The 12,316-nt window shown below is 42.2% G+C and overlaps 1 protein-coding gene across 1 annotated transcript; it reads right to left on the bottom strand.

The window, feature by feature from the left end:
* Nucleotides 1-1,040: 1,040 nt before the first annotated feature.
* On the bottom strand, nt 1,041-8,800 carry LOC121373609 (zinc finger and SCAN domain-containing protein 22-like). Its single transcript, XM_041500307.1, has 2 exons — nt 8,728-8,800; nt 1,041-2,880 (listed from the first exon to the last, which is right to left on the bottom strand). Exon 2 carries the CDS (start codon nt 2,155-2,157, stop codon nt 1,360-1,362), a length of 798 nt encoding a protein of 265 aa, XP_041356241.1. The 5' UTR covers nt 2,158-2,880; nt 8,728-8,800; the 3' UTR covers nt 1,041-1,359.
* Nucleotides 8,801-12,316: the final 3,516 nt, after the last annotated feature.

Below are 12,316 nucleotides of genomic sequence, written 5' to 3'. Positions count from 1 at the left end.
TTCTCTACATGAACTCCCGCGTAACGCGCCTCATACGTGTGACGTGCATCTAGGTCAGGGAAATCTCTTTGCACGAAACTAGGGTCTGTCCCTTTAACGGTGTGGCTACGAAACTTCTTCCCTGTTGTCGTTGCAGGAGACAATGGATGAAAAAAATGTTTTATTTAACGACGCACTCAACACATTTTATTTACGGTTATATGGCGTCAAGAGAGGAAACCCGCAGTCGGCACTTCATGGGCTACTCTTTTCGATTAGCAGCAAGGGATGAGACAATGGATGAATGTATACGAAGCTAAAAGAGTCGCTGGGAACATGTGTCCCTTCCATTATGGGATGACAAGACACGGCAGCGAGGATTGAGCTGTTATTCCCGCTGACGAGGCATCATCGTGGGAAACAAAGCAGAATGGCTCGTAAACTGACTGCTGTCGGTTTTAAACGATATTGATCGACGCACAGTTGAAAACAATCGCCGGATGTCGGGTTCGATTGTGGCTTCGGTTTGACACGGAAACGAATCTCTCACGAAACACCATATAGGTCTACGGGGTTCTGAACGGCAGGGATCGAGAGAGAGACACACACACACACACACACACACACACACACACACACACACAGAGAGAGAGAGAGAGAGAGAGAGAGAGAGAGAGAGAGAGAGAGAGAGAGAGAGAGAGAGAGAGAGAGAGAGAGAGAGAGAGAGAGAGAGAGAGAAATATACACACTCCGTCATATTTCGTCAAGATACCGTAACACAAACTACAGCCATCTGGTTAAAATTAGCTCTACTGGTCTACCAGTAGATCTAACAGTATTGCGTGTCCAGGTGACATTTCATCTATAAATAACAATTTAAATATCGACCAATTACACTTCGCCTTTTATAGCCTTATTCGGGAGCATACAAATTCTAAAAATATCGGGCGAGACTATTTATGCAATAGGCGAACTTGTTGGTCTATTTCAACATTGAAAAAACAGGGGGGAAAGTGCAGTAATAAACTTTGGATTGTATACTAGTATAAACAGATTTTATGGCTATACCATCACGGTTTTTTTTCATCTTAAAACGAATTGTATATAAAATTTTATATTGCAATTAGTTTCCGGCATACTTCGTAATTCACCTGAATCATTTCGTATACCGTCGGCATAATCCCCGAGTGTTTTCAAATTTTGTTCAAATCACTGGCATGATTTTGCAAGTAAGGTTTTGATTGGTCGAATGAAAGGTCAACTGGACATAAGCTCCAACGGGCTGCTGTTAGATCCACACGTAATAGTGGAGATAATTTTAATTAGATTGAAACTACAGCCAGCGCTATCAGCGCTACGTTAAAAGCGTATTTATCTACGTCACGTGATCCTGCATGAAAACGGGTTTTCTCCGAAATGACTTCTCCTGTGGGCGTCTCTCTCCTTCTTCGTGTCAAAGGTCAACAGACACACGTCACACGTGTATTTCTCCGACGAGTGACGTCGCAGCTTGTGCTTCTCCAAATACGTTACGTTCTCGAAAACCTTCTTGCACTTGGTGCACTGCTGTGGCGGTTCCGTGACCTTCTTCGAAGGCAGGTCGAGCGACCTCTGGCGGGTGTGCACCATCACGTGACGTCGTAGTTGGAGCGCGGTGGCGAAACTCTCTCCACAGAGGTCGCAGCGCTCCGAGCGGCTGGTTGCCTCCGACTCGCTGAACGCCTTCCGCCGCATCGGTACTATCCTCGCGCGACTGGTTTCCGCGGCAATCTTATTCCGTAGCCATAGAGCGTCGAGGACGTCATCCTCGGAATCAGTCTGTGGTTGCTCGTCCGAGGTAGAAGACGATTGGCTGACGTCGCCTGCCACGTGACCCAGAGACTTGCTTAATCCGCTTCCGGCATTTGGAGACATCTCTGATAGGAGGCGTGTATTCGGTTCGCCGGCTGCATTTCCGTTATGACTTGGTGATGCTGGGAGAGACTGTGGTTTGATGACGTCATGTTCTGCGACGTCATGTTTTGCGGCATGTTCTGTGACGTCATGTTCTGTGACATCATGTTCTGTGACGTCATGTTTTGCGACGTCATGTGCTGTGACATCATGTTCGGTGACGTCTTGGTTTGTGACATGTCCTTGAACATGGGAATCAGAGGAAAATATTGTTTTCACAGACATACTTTAAAATACATAAATATGTTTGAGAAAAGCTGATATAGATGTTCACACTAAATTTACAGACTGAAAACAGTCGAAGTTCGTTCTTCAGTGTATGTACACTTCGATTTTGCTAATGTTGCGAAAATCGTCAATATCAGATTTTGACCATTAAGTTAACTACAAACTGTGCACAAGTTGGCAATTTTGAGAGAAAACGTCAATATATATTCTGTAAATTTATCATTAATTGTGCAGGTTTGCAATCCTGAAAGGGGGGTTGATGGGGAGGTATCTGTTGTGTATGTTAATAAATTTGGCACAGATCTGCAGTACTGAAAAACAGTCAAGATATATAATCAACAGCACTGACCAGACACTGTGTTAATTAAGTTCATAAATAAAATATACAAATTTGGTTGACATTACAACTCGGTAACAAGCTTGAGGTTTTGGTTGTTCATGAAAGGTTCACCTGTCGTAATATGATTTGAATAATATGGCGAAACTTAAAGCTCTGGTTTTGTGCTCGTCGTACTGGCCAATAAAGGTGACAGCAAGCAGCTGTGATGACTACAGTTCTGGCAAAGAGTTCCTATTCATTAAGAGCACTCTTCTTGCATACCGCTGTCCTGAACTGTACCACTAATCCTGACTATGCCATCGTCTACGTTAGTCGATGTCGTCGCAGTTCTTACTGCTGACACTAAAATCGTGAATCCTTCCCCAGCTTCCGGAAGATTACTGTAAAAAAAAAAAAAAAAAAAAACATAAATAAAAATGTAAATAAAAATAAATGTCCATGGTCTTATGAACAAGCTGTTCCAAATCACAAATATAGTTTGAAAGTGTCCAGTCTTTTTTTTTTTTTTTTTTTTTTTGAGGGGGTAGGAGCAAGCAGTTGTTTACTTGTTGCTTTAGGATCATTTGTTTGTTTTGTTGTTTTATCTCCGATAGTTATCACAACCCCTGCAAATAAGAAGATGACAACGGCAAAACAAATGCCGTGGAAAAATAGTGTCCACGGCATTTTTCACTGCAATTGTACCGTTAACAACGGGGAGGGACGTAGCCCAGTGGTAAAGCGCTCGCTTGATGCGCGGTCGGTTTAGGATCGATCCCTATCGGTGGCCTCATTGGGCTATATCTCGTTCCAGCCAGTGCTCCACAACTGGTGTAACAAAGGCCGTGATATGTACTATCGGCGTTTTTTCCTCTCTGGGTACGCCTCAGACAAGTTATCATGTACTGCGTAGTGACGTGCCAGTTTTTTTACCTTTTAATTATATTAAATCAAAGTGTCAAAATATATTTAATGTGATCTAGAATTAAAATATCTGTCTTTAATAATGACATAATTTCTATTAGGATATCTGTCACCAGGACCCCGTCCTTTCTCCCTCACAAACCAAAGGAAATCGTAAAGTTTGGTGGGGGTTTTGGTTTTTTTTTTAATACGTCCATTCGGCACTAGAAAAGGGTAGTATATTTTGTCAATATAAATGACAAAGAAAATTTGATAAAACTATCGGCAAATATGTATATTGTTCTCTATATGTACATCTGCAAATACCTCATCATTAGGCCGACCATAGCACGTCAAGTGACTTGTAGGATTGTATGTTTTAACATTATTAATTATATGCAAATTCACCGCTACCCTTTTCACGCAAACGGACTATAATCGACAGTTGATCGGCAGGTGATAATCGATTATAATCGACACCAGTATCAACCGCACAAGTAAAACGCTACCGACCTCGGTGGCGTCGTGGTTAAAGCCATCGGACATTATGCTGGTAGGTACAAGGGTTCGCAGCCCGGTACCGGCTCCCACCCAGAGCGAGTTTTAGCAACTCAATGGGTAAGCGTAAGACCACTGCACCCTCTTTTTCTCTCACTAACCAATAACAACTAACCCACCGTCCTGGATAGACAGCCCAGATAGCTGAGGTGTGTGCCCTGGACAGCGTGCTTGAACCTTAATTGGAAATCTTAATAATTTTGGACGGACTCCAGCGTGTTGAATATGCACGGAGCTAATGCACGAAGATCGTCTACAGAGATTGGCAGACATACTGGGTACCATGGCAACAACTCATGTAGCGCACGACACCACAACAGAACACTTAGCCTTAGGCCATAATATTTTGAAAGGATTTTTTATGTTAATGAAAGATGCTCAACATAACTTGATGGTTTTTAATATATTTATACATATATATGTGTGTGTAACACCCACCCCCCCCCCCCCCCACCCCTCCCCCCACATACACACATTTTGGCACCTTCCTACGCCCGTGCGTTATATGGTGCATGGTTAACTAAGGACAACATCGAGAGAGGAAACCCACTGTCGCCATTCCATGGGCTATTATTCATTAGCAGCAAGGAGTCTTTTATACGCACCATCCAACAGACAGGATATTACATACCACGGCCTTTGATATGCCAGTCGTGGACCACTGGCTCGAGTTAGAAATAGCCCTATTGATCCACCGACGGGGATCGATGCCAGATCGATCGCGCACCAGGCGTGCGTATTACCACTGGGCCACGTCCCGTTCTCCCGGATCCATCAAAGGCGATCGATCCTGAAACCCATCACGTCTGAGGCTAGCACGCTGCCGTCAGTCAACATCCGGCCCCTCCTACTAAACAGCACAACATACATTTTATATGTACTGTCCCACAGACAAGACAGCACATACCCGGTATTTCACATACTATTTTCTCATCGTTGCAGCACAGAGCTAGCCCATCATTACAGTCCAAGTAGAAATTACAAAATAATATTGTGCTCAAACAAATCACACGCGTGTCCTTTTGGTCTTAATAGGGACTCGAGAGTCTAGTTTTACTCTCTCATAAAATGCATTTAAGATAAAAAAATAATAATAATAATAATAATAAAATACTTTAGCAGGAATGGGTCTCGACCCCCGAAACACTTTCCCTGCACCCTTGCCTGAAAATTCGTTTTGTGTCTATCTTGTTTAAAGTTTCAACAGTAGGTAAGAAGATGACGTGGCTTTGCCCTACAAAATGACTTGGGCTTAAACCCTGGTTACATATTCTACCTACATGCACACGCAGGTGACAAAAACAAATCAGTCGCGTGTGCAGAGGGGTGTGTGTGTGTGTGCTGGGAGGGGTCTTAATAGGAGGCTTCGAGTCTTCCTCACTCATACAATGCATTAAGAAAACAACATGTATATATATATATATATATATATATATATATATATATATATATATATATACACACACACACACACACACACACACACACACGTTTTAACAGGGATTGGTGTGGTCTCGGTGGCGTCGTGGATAAGCTATCGAACTACATGCTAGGTAGGTACAGGGTTCGCAGCCCGGTACCGGCTCCAACCCAGAGCGAGTTTTTAAGGGCTCAGTGGGTAGGTGTAAGGCCACTACACCCTCTCTCACTAACCAACTAACAACTAACCCACTGTCCTAGACAGACAGCCCAGATAGCTGAAGTGTGTGCCCAGGACAGCGTGCTTGAACATTAATTGGATATAAGCACAAAAGTAAGTTAAATGAATGAAAAAAGGGGATAGGTTTCGACTCCCGAACACGCAGCTTACACACACATATATAATTACTATAGTGCAATTAACACAATTTAATAACGTTGTTGTATATATATCATTATATAATGTGTTGTCCTTTTTTTAAAGATCAAAGAAAAAGACTTCTGCCAAAGTGTTGCCAGGGGATCGGTCGGCTTTTTTTTTTTTCAATATGCCCCCGGACCCCACTAAGCAAATCGGGCGCTTCGCGCCCTCGTGTGAGGCACCCACCCCCGTCAAAATCCTGGCTACGGGCCTGAATGTAGGTCTTCAAATGCAAGTATGAATCCAGTGATATACACTTGGTTTTTTATATACGTTTGAATATCTGATTATTATGACGAAATGTTCCATCTTGTCATTTACATTTTCACAATGTACTTCATGTGCCGTTGAAGTACGGCCAGTGGCAGAGTGTAAAATGAAAAGTTCAGTTCAGGTATACGGGCCAGGGATAGGCGCGGGGGGAGAGGGGGCTAAACTGAGTAATTTTAGATTGGTAAAGAATGTTATATAGGGGATGGCGTAGCCCAGTGGTAAAGCACTCGCATGGTGCGCTGTCGGTCTAAGATCGATCCCCAGCGGTGGCTCATTGGGCTATTTCTCGTCCCAGCCAGTGTACCACGACTGGTATATCAAAAGCCTTGATACGTGCGATCTTGTCTGTGGGATGGCACATATAAAAGATCCCTTGCTAATAATGGACAAATGTAGCGGGTTTCCTCTGTAAGACTATGTCAGAATTACAAAATGTTTGACATCCAATAACTTAACAAGTCTTTTTTCTAAAAATCGCAGACCCTAGTTTCAACCCGTTAAAATTTACACCAAATTTTGTCAATCTACAAAAACCTGTAACGATTACACACATTCGGATAAAGTTACAACAGAGCGAAACAAGAGTCGGTGACGTTGAAATAGAGAAATAGAGTAGAGCTCCTGGCCCCGTGATTATAAACCTTAAAGTCTAGTCTTTAATAGAGAAATAGAGTAGAGCTCCTGGCCCCGTGCTTATAAACCTTAAAGTCTAGTCTTTAATAGAGAAATAGAGTAGAGCTCCTGGCCCCGTGCTTATAAACCTTAAAGTCTAGTCTTTAATAGAGAAATAGAGTAGAGCTCCTGGCCCCGTGCTTATAAACCTTAAAGTCTAGTCTTTAATAAAGTCCAGACTTTAAAGGGACATACTCTAGTTTCAACCTGTGAAAATTAACACTACGTTTAGTTAGTCTACAAACCTGAAACACATTTGGATAAAGTTACAACTGAGTGAAACATGAGTCTGTGACTTTGAAATGGTGAAATACCCTCTAAAAACAGACTACAACTCGACTACATAACTGTTACTTCTCAGACGTACGTGCGTTTTTAAAAATATTCATGAGAAATGCATTTTGTGATATTAAAAACACCAGGAAGACCAAAATCACTTCGAATGTACGGAAATTGATAATCTAAACAATAAAATCTAAGTAAAGTATGATTTCAGTTATCAAAAATGGCTCTAATAGTAAAAAATATATCTTAGTGTTTAAAAACTAGGGTATGTCCCTTTAACGTCATGGCAACGCCATTCAAATAGCAATATGTTAAAGTTTTATAAGCACGGGCCCATAACGTTTTACTTCTCATAGATACGTGCGTTCTAGGCCCTTTTTTGTTTCTTTTTTTTCTTTTTCGTGGAATTAGAAACACCAGGACGACCAGAAACACTTCAAATGTACGGAAATAGGAAGGAAAGAAATGTTTTATTTAACGGCGCACTCAACACATTTTATTTACGGTTATATGGCGTCGGACATATGGTTAAGGACCACACATATATTGAGAGAGGAAACACGCTTTCGTCACTTCATGGGCTACTCTTTTCGATTAGAAGCAAGGTATCTTTTATATGCACCATCCCACAGACAGGATAGTACATACCACGGCCTTTGTTACATAGTTGTGGAGCACTGGCTGGAACGAGAAATAGCCCAATGGGTCCACCGATGGGGATCGATCCAGGACCGACCGCGCATCAAGCGAACGCTTTACCACTGGGCTACGTCCCGACTCGTACGGAAATAGATAATCTAAAACAATAAAATCTAAGTAATGTCTCATTTCAATTACCAAAACGGGTCTAATAGTGGAAAATACGCCGCAGTGTTCAAAAACTAGGGTCCTTCACTTTAAATCATCTCAGAATTACCTTTAATGTTTGACATCCAATATACGCTGCAGTGTTCAAAAACTAGGGTCCGTCACTTTGAACCATCTCAGAATTACCTTTAATGTTTGACATCCAATATACACCGCAGTGTTCAAAAACTAGGGTCCGTCACTTTGAATCATCTCAGAATTACCTTTAATATCCAATAGCCGATGATTAAATTAATCAATGTGATCCAGTGGTGTCGTTAAACAAAACAAACTTCTTTATATCATCTATATTCGAAAAGCCAACCGGCCTCGGTGGCGTCGTGGTTAGGCCATCGGTATACAGGCTGGTAGGTACTGGGTTCGGATCCCAGTCGAGGCATGGGATTTTTAATCCAGATACCGACTCCAAACCCTGAGTGAGTGCTCCGCAAGGCTCAATGGGTAGGTGTAAACCACTTGCACCGACCAGTGATCCATAACTGGTTCAACAAAGGCCATGGTTTGTGCTATCCTGCCTGTGGGAAGTGCAAATAAAAGATACTTTGCTGCTATTCGCAAAGAGTAGCCCATGTAGTGGCGACAGCGGGTTTCCTCTCAAAATCTGTGTGGTCCTTAACCATATGTCTGACGCCATATAACCGTAAATAAAATGTGTTGAGTGCGTCGTTAAATAAAACATTTCTTTCTTTCTTTCCATATATTATAACCATAAATAAAATGCGTTGAGTGCGTCGTTAAATAAAACATTTCTTTCTTTCTTTCTTTCGAAAAGCCAACGTGTTTCTGGTTCTCCTTATTTATGTTTGCAGAAGTTCAAAATTAATTGTATGCGAACTATAAAACGACGTACCTGGGAAGACCAGAGTTAGCAGCTTAAAGCTCTGCAGCACGGAGCGAAGTTTTGAGATGGATGCATGTTCGTGTTTCAAGTGTCAGTGCACGTCTACTTGTATTCGAGCGCAGTTCTATTGTTAGAGGCAGAGACCTGTAACGTAACACCGTATGCTGCCAATGTAATCCCGCTATATATTATGTTGTAGTTGGGGGGGGGGGGGGGGGGGGACTTAACAAAAGACGAAACATACACGCTAAACTGACCTATCCCACTGGCGTAGGAAGCGGGGAGATCAAGGGTGGGTATGTGCCCTCGACTTTTCAGATATTTTGCTTTATATTTGCTTTATAATAGTGTAAAAGTAGTGTAAATATGAAGTGCCCCCCCCCCCCCCCCGACTGTTTGGCACCTTCCTACGCCACTGTTAGTCCGGGCAGTAGATTACCAAAGTGCGATATTTAAATGGGTCTGTTTTAATAATTAACAGACACACACCCCGTCTAACAAATTACGTAATATTTGTGACCTTGCTATACTCTTATTTTCCAGGAGTGGTGCAGACGGTTTCAAAGAGGAACGGTATGGCCGTACCACTGTTTTTGTGTGTATGTGTTATATTATTTTGTTTTATCTGTGAAAATGTCCTTCACACTTGAATTTGAAAGGAGAGACTCAGTCTGGCAACCTCGAGCCGTACCACTATGTTACACTGTGCCGCCCCTGTTTCTTGAGTTAACTAACCAATAAACAGTTTCTCTGGGGTGTCGTCTAAAAAAATGTAAAAATGTCCTGGAAAATGAACCAAAATGGAGCTTAAAAGTCCTGGAAAATTAACCAAAATGGTGCTTAAAAGTCCTGGAAAATGAACCAAAATGGAGCTTAAAAGTCCTGGAAAATGAACCAAAATGGAGCTTAAAAGTCCTGGGAAATTAAAATGTTTTAAGCATAAAAACCCTGGTTTGGTCTCAGTGTGTGTGTGTATATCTCTTAGATTATTTTAGGCATTATGGTGAACATATCCTTCACAATTAACAGTGAAATAACAGAGTCTGAGCAAATTGAGCCAAACATACATGTATATCTCTTGAAGGAAATGTTTTCTTTAATGACGCACTCAACACATTTTATTTATGGTTCTATCTCGTCTCTCATACTGTTCTAGGACCTCTCAGATATTCTCTCTCTCTCCTCACTGTCTCTGCACATTGGTCTACTCTTTTTGATTGTGTAGCTGTGTGATTTCCCTTGGTGTATGTAGAAAAAATGTATAGGTTTCCTCTGATGACCATGAGTTTGGTTATGTGTGTGTTTTTGTGTGTGACAGCCGATGTATGTGTTGATGTGCTGTGTGTGGTATCGTGTGTGTATCTCAAAACATCTTGCTGTGTGTGTGTGTAATTTGTACTAAATCAAGGATCTGTGAGTTTTAGTTTTCTTTTTATACTGTAAAATCATACATGTAGTGGCTACTCCCCCCCCCCCCCCCCCCAAATATACATCCTGGCTACTACGGAAATTTGTGTGTTCAAGTGTGTGTGTATGTGTGTGTGCCATGTTTGTGTGTGTTTGTGTATATCTTACATATGTGTGTGTTTGCCATACCTGTGTGTGTGCGATACCTATATATACCTGCCATACCTGCCATACCTGCCATGTCTGCTGTGTGTCTGTACCTGCCATCTGTGTGTGTACCTGTCAGTGTGCGTGTATGTGCCATATGTGTGTTACCTGTGTGTGTATGCCATTTGTGTGTGTATGTGCCATACCTGTGTGTCTGCTCTCGTAACCTATTCTCTACCCATGGGCGTCATTTGCCTGGGGGACCAGGGGGGACATGTCCCCCCCCCCCACTTTTAGCAGTGGGGGGAATACCCTTGAAATATCTTGATGTCCCCCCCCCCACTTTACTCTAATTTGATGTTCTAAAATACAACGCCCACAATGACCTTTATTTACTTTATTCAAAATGTTTTCTAGGGGGGGGGGGGCATTCCCCACAATCCCCCCAGATCGTCGCTTCAACGCATACGGCGCTCGCTCAGATTACGTGTGAACGTTTGTATTGTTTTTAACCCAATTGTCCCCCCCCCCCCCCACTTTTTCCTTGCGAATGACGCCCATGTTCTCTACGAAAGATTTTTGCAACACCATCCCTTCAGCATTTAGCAACAATCACTGAATGGCAAGTTAATATGAAACTATTGTAAACCCACGAGAAGATGAGAGAGCACTTGCGTGAAGAGAGTGAGAAACTCGAGAGAGAGAAAGAGAGAGAGAGTGAGAGAAAAGAGAGAGATTTTGACTTGAGAGTGTATGAACCCTGCCTGGGATACCTGCTATACAGAGAGAAATAACTTGCCAGACCTGCTATACCTTCCATACCTGGGGGTGGGGGCTATACCTGCTATACCTGAAAGACGGATTGAGATACTGAACATACCAGCCAGACCTGACATACCTGCCATATCTGTATTATAAGATACCTGTTATTGGAGGACTTACTGGTATACCTGCCGGCCCGTGCTATTGCACGCTCTCCTTTTTTAGGTCGTTACCTGCCATAACCTGAAACTACGCGACTATTTAAACGTGGCAGTCTTTGTGTTTTTCACACCTTTCACACTATCAAGGTGAAGGACTTATAATACATGAGCCCTGTTAATAACACTTGTATGAACTATACCGCATGTCGAAACCCAATGAGGGATGTAAATGAATGGTCGCGCACACATGTATTAATATGGAAAACCACTTTTATTTCGTCCGTTAAATTCCCGAATGTAATTCCCGAAACTAATTTCGAAAACTTGGTATTTGGCTTGGTATTTGTTAAAGTTTGTTTTGTTTAATGACACCACTAGAGCACATTGATTTATTAATCATCAGCTATTGGATGTCAAACATGTGGTAATTCTGACAGGTAGTCATCAGAGGAAACCCGCTACATTTTTCCTAATGCAGCAAAGGATCTTTTATATGCACTTTCCCACAGACAAAGCACATACCACAGCCTTTGACCAGTTGTGGTGCACTGGTTGGAATGGGAAAAACCCCAATCAATTGAATGGATCTACCGAGGTGGTTCCACCTGCGACACAAGCACCTCAGGCGAGCACTCAACCAACTGAGCTAAATCCCACCCTTTTGGTATTTGTAGCCTAGTTTGTAAATTTATTATTAAAGAAACGTGTATTGTGCACTTTTTGTTTGAAAAGTAGGGCAAGCTGCTTATGGGTATCCGCTTTATTAATGCGCTATCTTGCATGTGATACACATAAGCGTACGGCACAGAGGGGCGGGGCAGGAAATTCGGGTAAAAACGATAGAAATATTCGGGGGAAATGTGCTAATTTGATACCAGTTTACTATGTATTTACATCATTATGCCCTTAAAATTAGGTGTGATCCATGTAAAAACGCGTAGTGATTCGTTACAACTCTTATACCAGTGTAAGATATTGCCCATGTCACAACAATCACTCAGTATCTAACTAATGTAATATCGGCGTGACGTGAGCATGACGTAATCACTTGCTGACCCAGTTCGTAGAAAAATAACGTTTATTAGGTCCCGACATCTGCTAACTTCTGCGTTGCGGCTTGT

The sequence above is a fragment of the Gigantopelta aegis genome, chromosome 5 (genome assembly GCF_016097555.1).
Source record: "Gigantopelta aegis isolate Gae_Host chromosome 5, Gae_host_genome, whole genome shotgun sequence".
Classification (NCBI taxonomy): domain Eukaryota; kingdom Metazoa; phylum Mollusca; class Gastropoda; order Neomphalida; family Peltospiridae; genus Gigantopelta; species Gigantopelta aegis.
Note: the sequence above shows the minus strand (reverse complement) of the source record. Positions and strands in the feature narration are given on the sequence as shown.